The 22,786-nt window shown below is 53.7% G+C and overlaps 1 protein-coding gene across 5 annotated transcripts in view; it reads left to right on the top strand.

The window, feature by feature from the left end:
- Positions 1-22,786, top strand: part of KALRN (kalirin RhoGEF kinase) — a 396,845-nt gene that overhangs the window by 107,685 nt on the left and 266,374 nt on the right. For 3 of the 5 annotated variants that reach the window (XM_077273324.1, XM_077273322.1, XM_077273323.1), the window contains exons 7-14: positions 2,033-2,224; positions 2,793-2,924; positions 3,087-3,317; positions 7,924-8,046; positions 14,408-14,599; positions 17,446-17,615; positions 18,910-19,084; positions 22,582-22,780. In XM_077273324.1, the coding sequence (XP_077129439.1) occupies positions 2,033-2,224; positions 2,793-2,924; positions 3,087-3,317; positions 7,924-8,046; positions 14,408-14,599; positions 17,446-17,615; positions 18,910-19,084; positions 22,582-22,780 (1,414 nt within the window). The remainder of the gene's footprint in view (positions 1-2,032; positions 2,225-2,792; positions 2,925-3,086; positions 3,318-7,923; positions 8,047-14,407; positions 14,600-17,445; positions 17,616-18,909; positions 19,085-22,581; positions 22,781-22,786) is intronic. The other 2 variants (XM_077273330.1, XM_077273321.1) reach the window with 1 other exon arrangement.

A 22,786-nucleotide genomic window follows, 5' to 3' on the forward strand; every position in this document is an offset into this window, starting at 1 on the left:
TGAGAACTGCCGCTGGTTCTTAAACCTCTCCAGGAAGGGACCTGCACTTTTCTCAATCCCCTCCCGGAGGAGCACTAACCGGACCACCTCATCTCTGAGGGCTCTGAACCTCTGGGAGGTCGCGGGTCTCTCCTTGTTAGAGGCTCGGGTGTTCAGGACCCGAGCCACCCGCAGCTCCTCCTTCAGCCCGGTCAGTGCTTTGCCGGCGTCCTCGTACTCACGTAGCATGGCGAGCACTCAGGAGGAGAAGGTACTCGTGGACTCGCCGGAGCTCCTCTCCCCCCAGGATGTTCCTGGGCTCTCCTTCCTGGGGCCTGGGGTGCCCCTGTCTTCCTCTCTGGGCGGACGATGAGCCGTCTCAGGGTTGGAGTAGGTGGGTATGGTTCTCCTCACCCGTCCCGACCTCCTCAGTCCCTCTTGGGCCGGTTGCTGCTGCTGCTCTCTGTCCCCCGCCGGCACAGACCGGGGAACAGAAGCCTGGGAAGCCATGCCGGCCTCCCAGGAAGCCTGCCTCTCCCTGGGGAGAAGAGAGGCCGACTCTGGGCCTCCTGCTGGAAGTGCTGGAGCTCACAAGACAGGTGCTGCTCCTAGCAGGGTGTGACTGATTGTGGGCACCTGTCCTCCAGTCACCTCCAGAGCTGTGCTCACTATTCTGCTATTACATCATACCTTACCCTCCAGTCACCTCCAGAGCTGTGCTCACTATTCTGCTATTACATCATACCTTATCCTCCAGTCACCTCCAGAGCTGCACTCACTTCTGCTGTTACATCGTGCCTTATCCTCCGGTCACCTCCAGAGCTGCACTCACTATTCTGCTGTTACGTCGTGTCTTACCCTCCATACACCTCTAGAGCTGCATTCACTTTTCTGCTCTTACATCGTGCCTTCTCCTCCGGTCACCTCCAGAGCTGCACTCACTATTCTGCTGTTATGTCGTGTCTTACCCTCCATACACCTCCAGAGCTGCAATCACAGATTTACTCTGCTTGCAGTACTATACAAGAAGAGTAATACTAGAGCAGAACACATGGTAACACAGCCATATAACTGGAAGCACTATTATTGGAACCATTATGTATGTGAGATTTGGAATTGTTCATTTTTCTTCCTTAGATGTAGCTTTTGGGTCCTGTCTGTCTGTTCTAAAATTTTGGATCGTGGCATTTGCAGCGGTTTTGATGTATAGCTTCCTAGTCCCCCCGCGGTAGTTACCAGCGTGTACTCATTTCCATGGTGATACAAAGTGATCTGCGCATGTCTGTGATGTAATGAGAATCGCCATGTTGCCGACGGCGCCCAGGATGTGACGTTTGCAGGTCATTGACGTCACGGGGGATTTCCTCCTACCCGCGGTGCCACATGGTTTGCCGGAGAAACGCCGAGAGCACCCCCTGCCTCAGACATGCACAATGGATAAGGTCACGTTATGGACTTCACCTGGAACCACGGGTATGTTAGGTGGTTTGGCATATAGTTGGATATAGCCCCCCAAAGAAGTCTAGGCGAAACGCGCATAGGGGCTTCACCGGTTCATGTTAGTGCTACCAGTATGGGTGAGATCATAGATCAGGTTTTTGTCTACTTCTTGGCAGCGCATGGATGTGAATAGGGGGAGTGTGGTCTCCATTTTATACTCTGGGGTACTTATGCCTTTTCAATTGATTTTGATATATTTATATTTACACCCCCTAATAACATTATGCGGTAATCTTTGGGACTGCTGGATATATTGGCACTTTATTATTGGTATCTCGATTATCAGTGTATGCTTCCCATATTCACTCTAAGCTAAGTTGATGTGCTGGTGGTTTTGTTCTTTGCCCTCTTTGTCACCTAGTCTTTACTTGTGCAGTGGATTTTATAGTCCTTGTTTTGACCCATGTATTTTTTTATTAATAAATTGATATTTTTTGGACCATTACTCCAGTTTTTCTGTTTCATTTCAGTACCATACCGTCTATTGCTCACTGTTATCAGCCTGCTCTGTCTCTTTCCCTCGGTGATGACCTCTTACTTCTTGTTGTTGCAGAATGCCTACGTCAACATCAACCGCATCATGTCCGTGGCCTCCCGGCTGATAGAAGCCGGACATTATGCATCGCAGCAGATCAAGCAGATCTCCACACAGCTGGATCAGGAATGGAAGAGCTTTGCGGCAGCGCTGGACGAGAGGAGCACAATCCTCGCCATGTCTGCCGTGTTCCATCAGAAGGCTGAGCAGGTGAGCGGATGAGTGTGGCGGCCATTCCTATTTGTAGCAATGGGCCTGGTGTGTTTGCTCTGTTAGGATCGGTGTGTTTGCTGCACGTTCTTTGTGTGTTTGGACTGATTGGGGCTGGTGTGTTTGCTACATGTGTTTTGTATATTTTCACTGATGGGGGCTGGTGTGTTGCAGTGATGGAGGTCAGTTTATTAGCACTGATGGGGCTGGTGTGTTTGCTGCACATTTTTTGTGTGGTTGCACTGATGGTGCCTGTGTGTTTGCATTGTGGGGTGGTGTATTAACACTGATGGGGCTGGTGTGTTTGCTGCACATTCTTTGTGTATTTGCACTGATGGGGTTGGTGTGTTTTCAGTGTGGTGGTCAGTTTATTTGCATTGATGGGGCTGGTGTATTTGCAGTGTAGGGGTCAGTGTATTTGCACTGTTGGGGCTTGTGTGTTTGCAGTGTGGGGGTCAGTGCGTTTGCTGCACATTTTTCATGTATTTGCACTGATGGGGCTGGTGTGTTTGTGTGTTTGTGTATTTGCGGTCCCCATCCTGATTATGAGGCCTGTTACTTGTTGCAGTTCCTTTCCGGGGTGGACACCTGGTGTAAGCTGTGCAATGATGGGGGTCTCCCCTCTGAGATGCAGGGGCTGGAGATGGCGATCCATCATCACCAGACGCTGTACGAGGAGGTGACGCAGGCTTATGCAGAGGTGAGGACAGCTTGCCCCCGCCATGGTTGCCTTCTCGTCAGTCCCTGGGGCGGGGGCCCCCTTTACCCCTCTTGTTGTCACCCTCCTCGCCTTGATGTCCCCCTCCTCTTCCTTGTGCAGGTGTCGCTGCAGAACCATCTGATTTCCATCTTCCTTCCGTAGGTCAGTCAGGACGGGAAGGCTTTGCTGGATGTTTTGCAGCGTCCCCTCAGCCCGGGGAACTCTGAATCTCTCACCGCCACCGCCAACTACTCCAAGGCCGTTCACCAGGTCCTGGATGTCGTCCACGAGGTTCTCCATCATCAGCGGCGCTTGGAAAGTATCTGGCAGCACCGAAAAGTGCGTCTACATCAGCGGCTCCAGCTCTGCGTCTTTCAGCAGGACGTCCAACAGGTAAAGCCCCGCATAGAAGGAAGCGGCCCCCAGAGGGCACGAGGCTCGGCTGGGATAATGTCCAGTTTCCTGCTCGACCTCTGTGTAGTTTGTTGTGGACAGAAGCCCACCTGCTCCAGTGTTCTGACTACTCACAGCTGAAGGTTTGTCACTTTGTATCCAGCTTAGACAATCCTCTGTGAGATGAAGCGCTGGGATACAGACTGAACACAGTAGACTGTGGACGGTCCAACGATGCCCTGGTGATGGCGCCGCTGCTCTGGCATCAGTCAGCACAGATGTTGTTACAATGTATCAGTCTGACTCCAGGCTGCTCTCCCCAGGAGACTGTGCAGTCTGGACGCACTTGGAACAAACCCCCAGCAGGGAGAAATATTGGCAAACTCCATTCAGTGACAATGGGCAAATGATGAGCAGTGAAGCACAAGCTCCCAGACACAGCATTTCTCTGTTATCTTTTGGTCACTTTTCTTTTTTGTGGTGTTCTTTTTGCTGCCTGTTTTGTACCTTTCTGTGTGCGGAGGGAGTTGTAGTTTGGGAGGATGGTGAGTATTGGCGGTCCAGACACTCGCCTCTCCCCGCCAGCTAGAACCGTCCCCCTCGATCCCTGGCTCCTCCCACTTATGGGAATTGTTGTCATGGTGACAAATGACGACGTTCCGTCTTTTGGGGCCATTATCAGGCTCCGCAGTAAACCACAACCGTTCCTCAGTAGGACGCATGTGATAAGACAAAGCCGTGCAGAATAGCACTGCCCCGTCCATTGTGTGCGCCAACCCTCCACCCGCCGTCTGCCCCAAGCGCACGAGTAGTTGTGAGGAGTAAGAGTGTGACCACAGCGAACTGCAGAAATACCGTCAGGACTTCGCAGCGGTCCGAGCGCCGGCCATGTCCGCAGCGTCAGGATAAGTGTTACGTTATAAAATGGGCATTGAACGGTTAAATCAGGAATTCGCCCCATTGCTGGATTGTCCTCTCACCCGCCCCAGTATACGTGACCGGCCCTGTCACCCCCACCCCTGGGATTTCTGCTCTGCTCTTATATCTGGCTGTACAATGCAGCACTAGTATTCTAGTCAGGAAACAGGAGGCGCAGGCTGAACACAGCTGTAGATCTATCATGTAGAGGAGGCTGAGGAGCTGGTGACTGTGACCAGACATAAGGACGCCCTCCTCCATCTGCCGGGCTATTACGATGTCCTGTCCATCTGTGTTGGCGACGGCAGAGTTTGCAGCCCGGTGTTGGCATTATGTGCTGGACCACAATGCATTGTAAGTCTTACGTTGAGTCACAGTAGCCGCTGGCCCTGACTGTCTTCTCTCTCACCCCCCGAGGGCTGCTGGCTCTGACCGTCTCCTCTCATCCCCGAGGGTTGCCGGTCCTGACAGTCTTCTCTCACCACCGAAGGCTCTGAGCCCTTACCGTCTTCTCTCTCACCCCCGAGGGCTGTCAGTCCTGACTGTCTTCTCTATGGCTCCGGAAGGGCTGCCGGCCCTGACTTTCTTCTCTCTGGCTTCTCAAAGGCTGCTGGTCCTGACTGTCTTCTCTCTGGCTTCTCGAAAGCTGCCACCCCTGACCGTCTTCTCTCTGGCTTCTCAAGGGCTGCTGGCCCTGACTTTCTTCTCTCTGGCTTCTCAAAGGCTGCTGGCCCTGACTTTCTTCTCTCTGGCTTCTCAAAGGCTGCTGGTCCTGACTGTCTTCTCTCTGGCTTCTCGAAGGCTGCCACCCATGACCGTCTTCTCTCTGGCTTCTCATGGGCTGCTGACCCCGACTGTCTTCTCTCTGACTTTTCAAAGGCTGCCGGCCCTGTCTATCTTCTCTCTGGGTTCTCGAAGGCTGCTGGCCCTGACTGTCTTCTCTCTAGCTTCTCAAAGGCTGCCACTCCTGACCGTCTTCTCTCTGGTTTCTCGAAAACTGCCAGCCCTGACCGTTTTCTCTCTGGCTTCTCAAGGGCTGCTGGCCCTGACTTTCTTCTCTCTGGCTTCTCAAAGGCTGCTGGTCCTGACTGTCTTCTCTCTGGCTTCTCGAAAGCTGCCACCCCTGACCGTCTTCTCTCTGGCTTCTCAATGGCTGCTGGCCCTGACTTTCTTCTCTCTGGCTTCTCAAAGGCTGCTGGCCCTGACTGTCTTCTCTCTGGCTTCTTGAAAACTGCCGGCCCTGACTGTCTTTTCTCTCTGGCTTCTCGAAGGCTGCCACCCCTGACCGTCTTCTCTCTGGCTTCTCGAAAACTGCCAGCCCTGACCGTCTTCTCTCTGGCTTCTCGAAAACTGCCAGCCCTGACCGTCCTCTCTCTGGCTTCTCGAAAACTGCTGGCCCTGACTGTCTTCTCTCTGGCTTCTTGAGGGCTGCTGGCCATGACCGTCTTCTCTCTGGCTTCTCTTGGGCTGCTGGCCCTGACTGTCTTCTCTCTGACTTTTCAAAGGCTGCCGGCCCTGTCTATCTTCTCTCTGGGTTCTCGAAGGCTGCTGGCCCTGACTGTCTTCTCTCTGGCTTCTCAAAGGCTGCCACTCCTGACCGTCTTCTCTCTGGTTTCTCGAAAACTGCCAGCCCTGACCGTCTTCTCTCTGGCTTCTCTTGGGCTGCTGGCCCTGACTGTCTTCTCTCTGACTTTTCAAAGGCTGCCGGCCCTGTCTATCTTCTCTCTGGGTTCTCGAAAGCTGCTGGCCCTGACTGTCTTCTCTCTGGCTTCTTGAAAACTGCTGGCCCTGACTGTCTTTTCTCTCTGGCTTCTCGAAGGCTGCCACCCCTGACCGTCTTCTCTCTGGCTTCTCGAAAACTGCCAGCCCTGACCGTCTTCTCTCTGGCTTCTCGAAAACTGCCAGCCCTGACCGTCCGCTCTCTGGCTTCTCGAAAACTGCTGGCCCTGACTGTCTTCTCTCTGGCTTCTTGAGGGCTGCTGGCCATGACCGTCTTCTCTCTGGCTCCTCAAGGGCTGCTGGCCCTGACCGTCTTCTCTCTGGCTCCTCAAGGGCTGCTGGCCCTGACCGTCTTCTCTCTGGCTCCTCAAGGGCTGCTGGCCCTGACCGTCTTCTCTCTGGCTCCTCAAGGGCTGCTGGCCCTGACCGTCTTCTCTCTGGCTCTTCAAGGGCAGCCGGCCCTGACCGTCTTCTCTCTGGCTCCTCAAGGGCTGCTGGCCCTGACCGTCTTCTCTCTTGCTCTTCAAGGGCAGCCGGCCCTGACCGTCTTCTCTCTGGCGTCTCGAGGGCTGCCGGCCCTGACTATCTTCTCTCTGGCTCTTCAAGGGCAGCCGGCCCTGACCGTCTTCTCTCTGGCTCCTCAAGGGCTGCTGGCCCTGACCGTCTTCTCTCTTGCTCTTCAAGGGCAGCCGGCCCTGACCGTCTTCTCTCTGGCGTCTCGAGGGCTGCCGGCCCTGACTATCTTCTCTCTGGCTCTTCAAGGGCAGCCAGCCCTGACCGTCTTCTCTCTGGCTCTTCAAGGGCTACTGGCCCTTGACCGTCTTCTCTCTGGCTTCTCAAGGGCTGCCGGCTCTGACCGTCTTCTCTCTGGCTTCTCGAGGGTTGCCGGCTCTGACAGTCTTCTCTCTGGCTTCTCGAGGGCTGCCGGCTCTGACCGTCTTCTCTCTGGCTCTTCAAGGGCAGCTGGCCCTGACAGTCTTCTCTGGCTTCTCGAGGGCTGCCGGCCATGACTGTCTTCTCTCTGGCTTCTCGAGGGCTGCCGGCTCTGACCGTCTTCTCTCTGGCTCTTCAAGGGCTGCCGGCCATGACTGTCTTCTCTCTGGCTCTTCAAGGGCTACCGGCCCTGACAGTCTTCTCTCTGGCTTCTTGAGGGCTGCCGCCTCTGACTGTCTTCTCTCTGGCCTCTCGAGGGCCTGCTCCTCTGACCGTCTTCTCTCTGGCCTCTCGAGGGCCTGCTCCTCTGACCGTCTTCTCTCTGGCTCCTCAAGGGCTGCTGGCCCTGACCGTCTTCTCTCTTGCTCTTCAAGGGCAGCCGGCCCTGACCGTCTTCTCTCTGGCGTCTCGAGGGCTGCCGGCCCTGACTATCTTCTCTCTGGCTCTTCAAGGGCAGCCGGCCCTGACCGTCTTCTCTCTGGCTCTTCAAGGGCAGCCAGCCCTGACCGTCTTCTCTCTGGCTCTTCAAGGGCTACTGGCCCTTGACCGTCTTCTCTCTGGCTTCTCAAGGGCTGCCGGCTCTGACCGTCTTCTCTCTGGCTTCTCGAGGGTTGCCGGCTCTGACAGTCTTCTCTCTGGCTTCTCGAGGGCTGCCGGCTCTGACCGTCTTCTCTCTGGCTCTTCAAGGGCAGCTGGCCCTGACAGTCTTCTCTGGCTTCTCGAGGGCTGCCGGCCATGACTGTCTTCTCTCTGGCTTCTCGAGGGCTGCCGGCTCTGACCGTCTTCTCTCTGGCTCTTCAAGGGCTGCCGGCCATGACTGTCTTCTCTCTGGCTCTTCAAGGGCTACCGGCCCTGACAGTCTTCTCTCTGGCTTCTTGAGGGCTGCCGCCTCTGACTGTCTTCTCTCTGGCCTCTCGAGGGCCTGCTCCTCTTACTGTCTTCTCTCTGGCCTCTCGAGGGCCTGCTCCTCTGACCGTCTTCTCTCTGGCCTCTCGAGGGCTGCCGCCTCTGACCGTCTTCTCTCTCGCCCCTGCAGGTCCTGGACTGGATTGAGAATCACGGAGAAGCTTTCCTCAGTAAACACACCGGAGTGGGCAAATCCCTCCACCGGGCGCGGGCGCTGCAGAAGAGGCATGACGACTTTGAGGAGGTCGCACAGGTATTATATTCACCTTATCCTACTGTTCCTATCCTACCCCCTCCATCCCCTCCTCCATGCACACTGGGATGTGTAATCAATGATGATGAGGAAAGTTCTGGAGTCAATTTGACAAGTAGAGACTAATTGCAATCAGTAATTAAAGGAGACACCAAGATCTGCTCCATCTGTAATCAATGGGCTGAACAGTTCAGCTTCATTACCTGCAGTAATGTAATGTGCGGCTCCTGGTCACATTGTGTCCTGTGTGTGATGTGCGGCTCCTCCTCACATTGTGTCCTGTGTGTGATGTGCGGCTCCTGGTCATATTGTGTCCTGTGTGTGATGTGCGGCTCCTCCTCACATTGTGTCCCGTGTGTGATGTGCGGCTCCTGGTCACATTGTGTCCCGTGTGTGATGTGCGGCTCCTGGTCATATTGTGTCCTGTGTGTGATGTGCGGCTCCTGGTCACATTGTGTCCTGTGTGTGATGTGCGGCTCCTGGTCATATTGTGTCCTGTGTGTGATGTGCGGCTCCCGGTCACATTGTGTCCTGTGTGTGATGTGCGGCTCCTGGTCACATTGTGTCCTGTGTGTGATGTGCGGCTCCTGGTCACATTGTGTCCTGTGTGTGATGTGCGGCTCCTGGTCACATTGTGTCCTGTGTGTGATGTGCGGCTCCTGGTCACATTGTGTCCTGTGTGTGATGTGCGGCTCCTGGTCACATTGTGTCCTGTGTGTGATGTGCGGCTCCTCACATTGTGTCCCGTGTGTGATGTGCGGCTCCTCACATTGTGTCCCGTGTGTGATGTGCGGCTCCTCCTCACATTTTGTCCTGTGTGTGATGTGCAGCTCCTCCTCACATTGTGTCCTGTGTGTGATGTGCGGCTCCTCCTCACATTGTGTCCTGTGTGTGATGTGCGGCTCCTGGTCACATTGTGTCCTGTGAGTGATGTGCGGCTCCTGGTCACATTGTGTCCCGTGTGTGATGTGCGGCTCCTCCTCACATTGTGTCCTGTGTGTGATGTGCGTCTCCCGGTCACATTGTGTCCTGTGTGTGATGTGCGGCTCCTCCTCACATTGTGTCCTGTGTGTGATGTGCGGCTCCTGGTCACATTGGGTCTGTGTGTGATGTGCGGCTCCTCACATTGTGTCCTGTGTGTGATGTGCGGCTCCCGGTCACATTGTGTCCTGTGTGTGATGTGCGGCTCCTGGTCACATTGTGTCCTGTGTGTGATGTGCGGCTCCTCCTCACATTGTGTCTGTGTGTGATGTGCGGCTCCTGGTCACATTGTGTCCTGTGTGTGATGTGCGGCTCCTGGTCACATTGTGTCCTGTGTGTGATATGCGGCTCCCGGTCACATTGTGTCTGTGTGTGATGTGCGGCTCCTCCTCACATTGTGTCCTGTGTGTGATGTGCGGCTCCTCCTCACATTGTGTCCTGTGTGTGATGTGCGGCTCCTCCTCACATTGTGTCCTGTGTGTGATGTGCGGCTCCTCCTCACATTGTGTCCTGTGTGTGATGTGCGGCTCCTCCTCACATTGTGTCTGTGTGTGATGTGCGGCTCCTCCTCACATTGTGTCCTGTGTGTGATGTGCGGCTCCTCACATTGTGTCCTGTGTGTGATGTGCGGCTCCTCACATTGTGTCCTGTGTGTGATGTGCGGCTCCTGGTCACATTGTGTCTGTGTGTGATGTGCGGCTCCTCCTCACATTGTGTCCTGTGTGTGATGTGCGGCTCCCGGTCACATTGTGTCCTGTGTGTGATGTGCGGCTCCTCCTCACATTGTGTCTGTGTGTGATGTGCGGCTCCTCCTCACATTGTGTCCTGTGTGTGATGTGCGGCTCCTCACATTGTGTCCTGTGTGTGATGTGCGGCTCCTCCTCACATTGTGTCTGTGTGTGATGTGCGGCTCCTCCTCACATTGTGTCTGTGTGTGATGTGCGGCTCCTCACATTGTGTCCTGTGTGTGATGTGCGGCTCCTCCCATTGTGTCCTGTGTGTGATGTGCGGCTCCTCCTCACATTGTGTCCTGTGTGTGATGTGCGGCTCCTCCTCACATTGTGTCCTGTGTGTGATGTGCGGCTCCTCACATTGTGTCCTGTGTGTGATGTGCGGCTCCTCCTCACATTGTGTCCTGTGTGTGATGTGCGGCTCCTCACATTGTGTCCTGTGTGTGATGTGCGGCTCCTCCTCACATTGTGTCCTGTGTGTGATGTGCGGCTCCTCACATTGTGTCCTGTGTGTGATGTGCGGCTCCTCACATTGTGTCCTGTGTGTGATGTGCGGCTCCTGGTCACATTGTGTCTGTGTGTGATGTGCGGCTCCTCCTCACATTGTGTCCTGTGTGTGATGTGCGGCTCCTCACATTGTGTCCTGTGTGTGATGTGCGGCTCCTGGTCACATTGTGTCCTGTGTGTGATGTGCGGCTCCTGGTCACATTGTGTCCTGTGTGTGATGTGCGGCTCCTCCTCACATTGTGTCTGTGTGTGATGTGCGGCTCCTCCTCACATTGTGTCCTGTGTGTGATGTGCGGCTCCTCCTCACATTGTGTCCTGTGTGTGATGTGCGGCTCCCGGTCACATTGTGTCCTGTGTGTGATGTGCGGCTCCTGGTCACATTGTGTCCTGTGTGTGATGTGCGGCTCCTCCTCACATTGTGTCCTGTGTGTGATGTGCGGCTCCCGGTCACATTGTGTCCTGTGTGTGATGTGCGGCTCCTGGTCACATTGTGTCCTGTGTGTGATGTGCGGCTCCTCCTCACATTGTGTCCTGTGTGTGATGTGCGGCTCCTCCTCACATTGTGTCCTGTGTGTGATGTGCGGCTCCTCCTCACATTGTGTCCTGTGTGTGATGTGCGGCTCCTCCTCACATTGTGTCCCGTGTGTGATGTGCGGCTCCTCCTCACATTGTGTCTGTGTGTGATGTGCGGCTCCTCCTCACATTGTGTCCTGTGTGTGATGTGCGGCTCCTCCTCACATTGTGTCCTGTGTGTGATGTGCGGCTCCTCACATTGTGTCCCGTGTGTGATGTGCGGCTCCTCACATTGTGTCCCGTGTGTGATGTGCGGCTCCTCCTCACATTGTGTCTGTGTGTGATGTGCGGCTCCTCCTCACATTGTGTCTGTGTGTGATGTGCGGCTCCTCCTCACATTGTGTCCTGTGTGTGATGTGCGGCTCCTCCTCACATTGTGTCCTGTGTGTGATGTGCGGCTCCTCACATTGTGTCCTGTGTGTGATGTGCGGCTCCTGGTCACATTGTGTCTGTGTGTGATGTGCGGCTCCTCCTCACATTGTGTCCTGTGTGTGATGTGCGTCTCCCGGTCACATTGTGTCCTGTGTGTGATGTGCGGCTCCTCCTCACATTGTGTCCTGTGTGTGATGTGCGGCTCCTCCTCACATTGTGTCCTGTGTGTGATGTGCGGCTCCCGGTCACATTGTGTCTGTGTGTGATGTGCGGCTCCTCCTCACATTGTGTCCTGTGTGTGATGTGCGGCTCCTCCTCACATTGTGTCCTGTGTGTGATGTGCGGCTCCCGGTCACATTGTGTCTGTGTGTGATGTGCGGCTCCTCCTCACATTGTGTCTGTGTGTGATGTGCGGCTCCTGGTCACATTGTGTCCTGTGTGTGATGTGCGGCTCCTGGTCACATTGTGTCTGTGTGTGATGTGCGGCTCCTCCTCACATTGTGTCCTGTGTGTGATGTGCGGCTCCTCACATTGTGTCCTGTGTGTGATGTGCGGCTCCTCCTCACATTGTGTCTGTGTGTGATGTGCGGCTCCTGGTCACATTGTGTCCTGTGTGTGATGTGCGACTGCTCATCATACAATGTGGATGATGATGATGCTGACGGCTGTATGTGGATGATTAGCAGGATGATGACGGCTGTGTGTGGATGATGAGGGGGAGGAGGATGATGGGGGTGTTGCCTCGTGTAGAATGGTCGGGTGTTATCGTTCTGCATGACCCCTAATCCTGAGATGATGGAGTGCGGGGTCTCGATGTGACGGACGTGCGGGGGGGGAATTCATCATCCTGCAGAGCAGTAAACATGAAGAGGAAGACTTGGGATTAACCCTTTGTAGGAGACGCTGCGCTCGTGTTCTCGCCACCGATTGTGTCCGGCTCCATTTCTTTTGGTTTCGGATATAAAACCATCACAAGCGATAAATGCCAAAGGAGCCAAGTCCTGGATGTGATGGGGAAGGTTTCGGCTGGGAGTTGTGGTCCTCCGTGTTCTGTGACATGGAGTGTGGTGATTCCTGATACATTATAACAAACCTTCCAGAGAGATTTTTTTTTTTTTTGCTGCTCAGATATTTAGTCCTCCGCGTTGTGCAGATGATACAATTGTCACGGACCCTCAGCTCTGCAGCCTGTGATCTAGAAGGTTTCCATTCACTGACATCAGGTTGAAGGAGCGTGCAGTCGGATCTCTGTACACGGGGGCCACGTTTCCTGGAGGTTTATTGCGGGGGATTCGGCAGAGGATTTGTGCAGTTGGAGGTGTGATGGGGGATTTTTAGGTGTGAACGGTGCTGACGCTGTGTGTACCCCAGAATGTTATTAACTCTGCGCTGTGTGGATGCCGTGAGGCTGGGCGGCTGTGCTTTACAGCAAGCAGCGAATCATGTGGGCGGATACAGTAACCATAGCAACTATTCCTAGCAACTAAGTGCCATGTGCCCACCAGCCATTAACCCCCCTTTTTGTGCTGTCTAAATGTAATTTTAGGGGTTTAGAAGCTGCGGCACTCACCGGGCGTGTGACCGGGGGCCGAATGTCGCAGCGGCCCCTGCAATGTGCAAAGTATTCCCTGATCTGCCGGAGGGGGTCCGCGTGTGTCGTGGCCGGAGGGTCCGCGTGTGTCGTGGCCGGAGGGAGTCCACGTGTCGTAGCCGGAGGGTCCGCGTGTGGCGTGGCCAGAGGGGGTCCGCGTGTGTTGTGGCCAGAGGGAGTCCGCGTGTGTTGTGGCCAGAGGGAGTCCGCGTGTGTTGTGGCCAGAGGGAGTCCGCGTGTGGCGTGGCCAGAGGGAGTCCGCGTGTGTCGTAGCCGGAGGGTCCGCGTGTGTCGTGGCCAGAGGGAGTCTGCGTGTGGCGTGTCTGGAAGGTCCGCGTGTGTCGTGGCCAGAGGGAGTCCGCGTGTGTCGTAGCCGGAGGGTCCGCGTGTGGCGTGGCCAGAGGGGGTCCGCGTGTGGCGTGGCCAGAGGGGGTCCGCGTGTGGTGTGGCCAGAGGGGGTCCGCTTGTGGCGTGGCTAGAGGGAGTCCGCATGTAGCGTTGCCAGAGGGAGTCCGCGTGTGTCGTAGCCGGAGGGTCTGCGTGTGTCGTGGCCAGAGGGAGTCTGCGTGTGTTGTGGCCGGAAGGTCCGCGTGTGGCGTGGCTGGAGGGAGTCCGCGTGTGTCGTGGCTAGAGGGAGTCCGCGTGTGTCGTGGCCAGAGGGAGTCCGCGTGTGGCGTGGCCAGAGGGAGTCCGCGTGTGTCGTAGCCGGAGGGTCCGCGTGTGTCGTGGCCAGAGGGAGTCCGCGTGTGTCGTAGCCGGAGGGAGTCCGCGTGTGTCGTGGCCGGAAGGTCCGCGTATGGCGTGGCCAGAGGGAGTCCGCGTGTGGCGTGGCCGGAGGGGGTCCGCGAGTGGCGTGGCCGGAGGGAGTCCGCGTGTGGCGTGGCCGGAGGGTCCGCGTGTGGCGTGGCCGGAGGGAGTCCGCGAGTGGCGTGACCAGAGGGGGTCCTCCTGTGGCATGGCCGGAGGGTCTGCGTTTCTGTCACCGTGTATCGGCCCATTGACGGTCCACTCGTAGGCTGTTTCCTGATGTCGCTGCCGTACGGTCAGACCTCGCACTGGCTTAGTGTCTCCTCCTCTCCATTTTTTGGGGCGCTCGTGTCCCCGGGTGTCGGCCATTTCTGCCCCATTGATCGTTCACTTCTGGTTGATGGTGTCGTTGCTGGTTTATGACCCCGGGGGTCTCTGTCCACACGGGTGCCATGTCACAGTGACTAGGCCCGGCTGGGCTCCGCAACGACGTCCACTCACACGTGATGGAGGCCACGTGTCGCCCCTGGGAAACGTCAGATATGAGATTCCTCTGCAGTCCAGTGTCGCCTTCTAGGACGCCCCCTCCCCTAAATCTCCTGCCCCTTTGTCTTTTTACATTGAATCTGCTTTTTGATGCGGTTAGTGAAGTCCGGGCAGATCTCGCCCCGACGTGTGGGGAGCGGCGTCATCTGTCCGGAGGATTGTCTGCAGGTGGAATTATCCGCAGGAAGCCAAGAGCGGCCCTGCTCTGTGCTCGTGGTGGAGCAGCGCCCCCCGGTGGCACGATGACCATGGAAAGCCAAAGTGAAGGTTTCCCTGCCTTTGTTTTATATTGCACTCACTCTTTCCCTGACAGAACACATACACCAATGCTGACAAATTACTGGAGGCCGCGGAGCAGCTCGCTCAGACCGGCGAATGTGATCCCGAGGAGATCTACAAGGCGGCCAGGCATCTGGAAGTCCGGATCCAGGACTTTGTGCGCAGGGTGGAACAGAGGAAGCTGCTGCTGGACATGTCCGTCTCCTTCCACAGTCACACTAAGGAGGTAAGATCCACCCTCCATGGCTAAAAATCTCACAGTGAGCGCAGCTCCGAAGTATAATATAGGAGGTAACTCAGGATCAGTAATGTAATGTATGTACACAGGGACTGCACCAGCAAAATAGTGAGTGCAGCTCTGGAGTATAATACAGGATGTAACTCAGGATCAGTAATATAATGTATATACAGTGACTGCACCAGCAGAATAGTGAGTGCAGCTCTGGAGTATAATACAGGAGGTAACTCAGGATCAGTAATGTAATGTATGTACACAGTGACTGCACCAGCAGAATAGTGAGTGCAGCTCTGGAGTATAATACAGGAGGTAACTCAGGATCAGTAATATAATGTATATACAGTGACTGCACCAGCAGAATAGTGAGTGCAGCTCTGGAGTATAATACAGGAGGTAACTCAGGATCAGTAATGTAATGTATGTACACAGTGACTGCACCAGCAGAATAGTGAGTGCAGCTCTGGAGTATAATACAGGAGGTAACTCAGGATCAGTAATGTAATGTATGTACACAGTGACTGCACCAGCAGAATAGTGAGTGCAGCTCTGGAGTGTAATACAGGATGTAACTCAGGATCAGTAATGTAATGTACGTACACAGTGACTGCACCAGCAGAATAGTGAGTGCAGCTCTGGAGTATAATACAGGATGTAACTCAGGATCAGTAATGTAATGTCTGTACACAGTGACTGCACCAGCAGAATAGTGAGTGCAGCTCTGGGGTATAATACAGGATGTAACTCAGGATCAGTAATGTAATGTATGTACACAGTGACTGCACCAGCAGAATAGTGAGTGCAGCTCTGGAGTATAATACAGGATGTAACTCAGGATCAGTAATGTAATGTCTGTACACAGTGACTGCACCAGCAGAATAGTGAGTGCAGCTCTGGGGTATAATACAGGTGGTAACTCAGGATCAGTAATGTAATGTATGTACACAGTGACTGCACCAGCAGAATAGTGAGTACAGCTCCGAAGTATAATATAGGAGGTAAGTCAGAATCAGTAATGTAATGTATGTACACAGTGACTGCACCAGCAGAATAGTGAGTGCAGCTCTGGGGTATAATACAGGATGTGCTGGTCCTTGGAGCCAGTTATCTCTCTGGACCCGTGCTCTTTTGGGGCCACAGCTTTTCCTGCTGTCAGTAGTTTGTGTTTCTTCAGGACAGGATCCATGTCAGATATTAATATTACTCTGTGTCTCTCACTTTTTCCATTTATCTGTTTTTTACTGCCCGGATCCTGGGAGATAATTGTCATTATACCTAATTAAAGCCCTGTAATTGGGACATTGTGCTTCTTGGACTTTAATGAGGATTTGATATCACTTGGGGCTGGAGGACGTTACAAAGTCACAAAACCTTAGATTTATACGAGTCTGGAGCCGCCATGTGCATCAGACTAACGTCAGCCGAGGACCACGGCCACCAGCTCCTGGTCAGCAGAGGTTGGGGACAAAGGATAGGGCAGTGGGAATTTGTTTGGTCGTCTGATGTGTACGGTCTCCTGCCTGCGGGTACAGGGGTCTGAGCTGTGTGTAATAGGAGCCACACAGTGTGATTTCCCCTCAAGAGTCTGCCCGGTCACACACTGCGCTCTGTGCAGAGGAATTGTGGGGAATTGTCAGCTTGAAGATGGGCGACCTCTACCTCCCCAACTGCAGGTGTCTTCTCCCTCTCCGTCAGTGCGGTCTCTCGTGTCACTTCTGTCTCCACGGTCTTTCCCTATGCTCTCTCATCTCTTCTGTGTCTGTGATATGTCGTGTCTCGTCTCCCTTCACGTTCTTTCCTTTCTCCTCTTCCTCCCTCTGCAGTCCCTAGTGTCTCAAATTCTCCCTCCGTGTCTCCTATCCTTTTTTCTGTGGTGTCTTGTTTCTCTTCTGCCTCCCTCAGCGACCCATTCTGTCTCCTTTGCCTCTCACTGCGGCCCCTCGTGTCTCCTCTGCCTCCCTTGGCGTCCTTTCCTGTCTCCTCTGCCTCCCTTGGCGTCCCTTCCTGTCTCCTCTGCCTCCCTTGGCGTCCCTTCCTGTCTCCTCTGCCTCCCTTGGCGTCCCTTCCTGTCTCCTCTGCCTCCCTTGGCGTCCCTTCCTTACTCCTCTGCCTCCCTTGGCGTCCCTTCCTGTCTCCTCTGCCGCCCTTGGCGTCCCTTCCTGTCTCCTCTGCCTCCCTTGGCGTCCCTTCCTTACTCCTCTGCCTCCCTCGGCGACCCCTCCTGTCTCCTCTGCCTCCCTCGGCGGCTCCTCTTTTCTCCTCTGCCTCCCTTGGCGGCTCCTCCTTTCTCCTCTGCCTCCCTTGGCGGCTCCTCCTTTCTCCTCTGCCTCCCTTGGCGGCTCCTCCTTTCTCCTCTGCCTCCCTCGGTGGCTCCTCCTTTCTCCTCTGCCTCTCTCGGCGGCTCCTCCTTTCTCCTCTGCCCCCCTCGGCGGCTCCTCCTTTCTCCTCTGCCCCCCTCGGCGGCTTCTCCTTTCTCCTCTGCCCCCCTCGGCGGCTCCTCCTTTCTCCTCTGCCCCCCTCGGCGGCTCCTCCTTTCTCCTCTGCCTCCCTTGGCAGCTCCTGTCTCCTCTGAGTCTCTTGGCGGCTCCTCCTTTCTCCTCTGCCTCTCTTGGCGGCTTCTCCTGTCTCCTTTGAGTCTCTCTGCGGCTCTTCCTGTCTCCTCTGCCTCTCTTGGTGGCTCCTCCTGTCTCCTCTGCCTCCTTCGGCGGCTCCTCCTTTCTCCTCTGCCTCCCTCGACGGCTCCTCCTTTCTTCTCTGCCCCCTCGGCGGCTCCTCGTGTCTCTCCCTTCTCTACGATGTCCCTGATGTCTTTTGCGTTTACTGTTTTTTCTTCTCAGCTCTGGACCTGGATGGAGGATCTGCAGAAGGAGCTGCTGGAGGACGTCTGTGCGGACTCTGTAGACGCCGTCCAGGAGCTGATCAAGCAGTTCCAGCAGCAGCAGACTGCAACGCTGGATGGGACCCTCAACGTCATCAAGGAGGGAGAGGATCTCATCCAGCAGCTCAGGTGAGCGAGGAACGGCGAGATCATGCGCGGATCCTGAGTAAGAGACATGCGGTGGCAGAGCCAAGCGTGTTCTGTGTGGTGAGTTGCAGGGGCAGAACCGAGTGGTGAGACGCGGGGGCAGAGCCGAGGGTGTTCCCAGTGGTGAGACGAGGGGGCAGAGCTGAGTTTATTCTGTTGGGTGAGACGTTGAGGCAGAGCCCAGTGTGTTCCATGTGGTGAGACGTGGTGGCAGAGCCGAGTATGTTCCGTGTGGTGAGACGCCGTGGCAGAGCCGAGCGTGTTCCGTGTGGTGAGACATGGTGGCAGAGCCGAGCTTGTTACGTGTGGTGAGACGTGGTGGCAGAGCCGAGCGTGTTCCGTGTGGTGAGACATGGTGGCAGAGCCGAGCTTGTTACGTGTGGTGAGACGTGGTGGCAGAGCCGAGCTTGTTACGTGTGGTGAGACGTGGTGGCAGAGCCGAGCGTGTTACGTGTGGTGAGACATGGTGGCAGAGCCGAGCTTGTTACGTGTGGTGAGACGTGGTGGCAGAGCCGAGCTTGTTCCGTGTGGTGAGACGTGGTGGTATAGTCGAGTGTGTTCCACGTGGTGACATGCGGTGGCAGAGCTGAGCGAGTGTGTTCCGTTTGGTGAGATGCGGTGGCAGAGCCGAGATTGTTCCACCTGGTGAGATGCGGAGGCAGAGCTGAGTGTGTTCCGTGTGGTGAGACGCAGTGGCAGAGCCGAGTGTGTTCCACCTGGTGAGATGCGGTGGCAGAGCCGAGTGTGTTCCGTGTGGTGAGACGCAGTGGCAGAGCAGAGTGTGTTCCGTGTGGTGAGACATGGTGGCAGAGCCGAGTTTGTTTCGTATGGTGAGATGCAGTGGCAGAGCCGAGTGTGTTCCACCTGGTGAGATGCGGTGGCAGAGCCGAGTGTGTTCTGTGTGGTGAAACGCGGTTGCAGAGCCGAGTGTGTTCCGTGTGGTGAGACGCAGTGGCAGAGCCGAGTGTGTTCCACCTGGTGAGATGCGGAGGCAGAGCTGAGTGTGTTCCGTGTGGTGAGACGCAGTGGCAGAGCCGAGTGTGTTCCACCTGGTGAGATGCGGTGGCAGAGCCGAGTGTGTTCTGTGTGGTGAAATGCGGTTGCAGAGCCGAGTGTGTTCCGTGTGGTGAGACGCGGTGGCAGAGCCAAGTGTGTTCCGTGTGGTGAGACGCGGTGGCAGAGCCCAGTTTCGTATGGTGAGATGCGGTGGCAGAGCCGAGCCTGTTCCGCATATTGAGACGCGATGGCAGAGCCGAGTTTGTTCTCTGCTCCTCAGGGACTCTGCGGTCTCCAGCAATAAAACTCCGCACAACAGCTCCATCAGTCACATCGAGTCGGTTCTGCAGCAGTTGGACGAGGCTCAGGTTCAGATGGAGGAATTGTTTCATGAGCGGAAGATAAAGCTGGACATCTTCCTGCAGCTGCGCATCTTCGAGCAGTACACGATCGAGGTGAGTCGTGACGGCCGCCATGCTTATGGGCATATGATCGGTGTAATGGTTTCATTTCCCGCAGATGTAGCAGAGCTCAATGTCACTGCATCATTTTAGCTGAAAAATGCAATAAATTCTTATCAAAAGCTGCAACAAAAAGACTAAAAAATATCTTACACAGTCATGTGTATATATGTGCACAGTCATGGCCGAAAGTGTTGGCACTAGTGATGAGCGAATATACTCGTTACTCGAGATTTCCCCAGCACGATCGTGGGTCCTCCGAGTATGTGTTAGTGTTCGGAGATTTAGTTTCCATCACCGCAGCTGAATGACTTACATCTGTTAGCCAGCCTGAGTACATGTGGGGGTTGTCTGGTTGCTAGGGAATCCCCACATGTAATCAAGCTGTCTAACAGATGTAAATCATTCAGCTGCGGTGATGGAAACTAAATCCTCGAGCACTAACAAATACTCGGAGGTCACCAGAGCAACGAGTACACTCGCTCATCACTAGTTGGCACCCTTAAAATTGTACCAGAAAATGAAGTATTTCTCTTCAGAAAATTACTACAATTACACATGATTTACAAGGCTCATTGGACATAATTTCACTCAAAACCTCAGTAATGGTCCGCACAGAATTGTTGGGGCCCTCACCTTAATGTTTGGTCATCGCCTTTGGAATACCTGCAATCAAACACTTCCTATAACCATCCACATCTTCTTACTCCTCTCAGTCGGGATCTTGGACTCTTCTATAACCATCCACAAGCTTCTTACTCCTCTGTCGGGATCTTGGACTCCTCTATAACCATCCACAAGCTTCTTACTCCTCTCAGTCGGGATCTTGGACTCTTCTATAACCATCCACAAGCTTCTTACTCCTCTGTCGGGATCTTGGACTCTCCTATAACCATCCACAAGCTTCTTACTCCTCTCAGTCGGGATCTTGGACTCTTCTATAACCATCCACAAGCTTCTTACTCCTCTGTCGGGATCTTGGACTCCTCTATAACCATCCACAAGCTTCTTACTCCTCTCAGTCGGGATCTTGGACTCTTCTATAACCATCCACAAGCTTCTTACTCCTCTCAGCCGGGATCTTGGACTCTTCTATAATCATCCACAAGCTTCTTACTCCTCTCAGTCGGGATCTTGGACTCTTCTATAACCATCCACAAGCTTCTTACTCCTCTCAGCCGGGATCTTGGACTCTTCTATAATCATCCACAAGCTTCTTACTCCTCTGTCGGGATCTTGGACTCTTCTATAATCATCCACAAGCTTCTTACTCCTCTGTTGGGATCTTGGACTCTTCTATAACCATCCACATCTTCTTACTCCTCTCAGTCGGGATCTTGGACTCTTCTATAACCATCCACAAGCTTCTTACTCCTCTGTTGGGATCTTGGACTCTCCTATAACCATCCACAAGCTTCTTACTCCTCTGTCGGGATCTTGGACTCTTCTATAACCATCCACAAGCTTCTTACTCCTCTGTTGGGATCTTGGACTCTTCTATAATCATCCACAAGCTTCTTACTCCTCTGTCGGGATCTTGGACTCTTCTATAACCATCCACAAGCTTCTTACTCCTCTGTCGGGATCTTGGACTCTTCTTTAACCATCCACAAGCTTCTTACTCCTCTCAGTCGGGATCTTGGACTCTTCTATAATCATCCACAAGCTTCTTACTCCTCTCAGTCGGGATCTTGGACTCTTCTATAACCATCCACAAGCTTCTTACTCCTCTCAGCCGGGATCTTGGACTCTTCTATAATCATCCACAAGCTTCTTACTCCTCTGTCGGGATCTTGGACTCTTCTATAATCATCCACAAGCTTCTTACTCCTCTGTTGGGATCTTGGACTCTTCTATAACCATCCACAAGCTTCTTACTCCTCTCAGTCGGGATCTTGGCCTCTTCTATATCCATCCACAAGCTTCTTACTCCTCTGTTGGGATCTTGGACTCTTCTATAACCATCCACAAGCTTCTTACTCCTCTCTGTCGGGATCTTGGCCTCTTCTATAACCATCCACAAGCTTCTTACTCCTCTGTCGGGATCTTGGACTCTTCTATAACCATCCACAAGCTTCTTACTCCTCTCAGCCGGGATCTTGGACTCTTCTATAATCATCCACAAGCTTCTTACTCCTCTGTCGGGATCTTGGACTCTTCTATAATCATCCACAAGCTTCTTACTCCTCTGTCGGGATCTTGGCCTCTTCTATAACCGTCCACAAGCTTCTTGCTCCTCTGTCGGTATCTTGGCCTCTTTTTACAATCTGCTCCCGGTCTCATATTTTGCCTTCTCCCAACAGCGACTGTAAGATCTCTCCACAGCGAATCAATGTGATTTAGATCCGGACTCATTGCTGCCACTTCAGAAATCTTCAATGCTTTGTTTCTATCCATTTCTGTGGTCTTTTTGAAGTATGTATGGGGTCATTGTCCTGGTGGAAGACCTGTGACCTAGGACTCAAACCCAGCTTTCTGACACTGGGCACTACATTGTGGTGCAAAATCCTTTGGTAATCTTCAGATTTCATGGTGTCTTGCACACAGTCAGGGCACCTGGTGCCAGAGGCAGCAAAACATCTGTGACCTTCCACCATATCTGACAGTAGGTAGTCTGTACTTTTGTTGGCCCCATTCTGCTTTCGGTAAACAGTAGAGTAATGTGCTTTACCAAAAACTCTATATTTGTCATATCTGTCCACAAGACACTTTTCCAGAAGGATTTTGGTTTACTTTCATACATTTTGGTAAATTACAATCTAGCTTTTTACGTCTGTCAGCAGTGGGGTCCTTCTTGGTATCCGGCCATAGCGTTTTATGTCATTCACACATGGACTGATAGTTTGTGCTGACACTGATGCCCCATGAGCCGGCATGACAGCTTGAATTTCTTTGGAGCTTATCTTCCCTCCGGACTATCCTGCGTTACAACCTTTTATCAATTCTCTACTGTCCACGTCCAGAGAGATTAGCTGCAGTGTCATGGGTCATAAACTTCTTGATTAATTTCTGCATCGTGGACAAAGGAACATCAAGTTCTCTGGAGATGGACTTGTAACCTTGAGATTGTTGTTTTTGTTCAAAAGGTGCCAATAATTTTGTCAGACCCATTTTTGGGGTTCTTGTGTGAAATTACCTCCAGTTTTCTTAGTTTTTTCCTGTTATTGTCCTGTTCCAATTCACACAAAGGAAATAAACCTGTGTATAGCAAAACATGGGGAATTATAAAAATTGTCTGGGAGAAATACTTCATTTTCTGGAACACTTTCAAGGGTGCCAACACTTTTGTCCTTGACTGTATGCATGTATATATTTATATGTATGTATATTATACACACACACACACAAATATGCACATACAAATAGGTACATACAGTCAAGGACAAGTGTTGGAACCCTTGAAATTGTTCCAGAAAATGAAGTATTTCTCCCAGACAATTATTACAATTCTATATAATGTGTGCATGCCGCCCCTATAATGGCTCTTCAAGCAGGTGACGGCTGAGCTGGACGCCTGGAACGAGGATCTTCTCCGTCAGATGAATGACTTCAATACTGAAGACTTGACCCTTGCGGAGCAACGCCTGCAGCGGCACAAGGAGCGGAAACTAGTCATGAACAACATGACCTTCGAGGTGATCCAGCAGGGCCAGGACCTGCACCAGTACATCATGGAGGTGCAGGCGTCCGGTAAGT

The sequence above is a fragment of the Ranitomeya variabilis genome, chromosome 7 (genome assembly GCF_051348905.1).
Source record: "Ranitomeya variabilis isolate aRanVar5 chromosome 7, aRanVar5.hap1, whole genome shotgun sequence".
Taxonomy (NCBI): Eukaryota; Metazoa; Chordata; class Amphibia; order Anura; family Dendrobatidae; genus Ranitomeya; species Ranitomeya variabilis.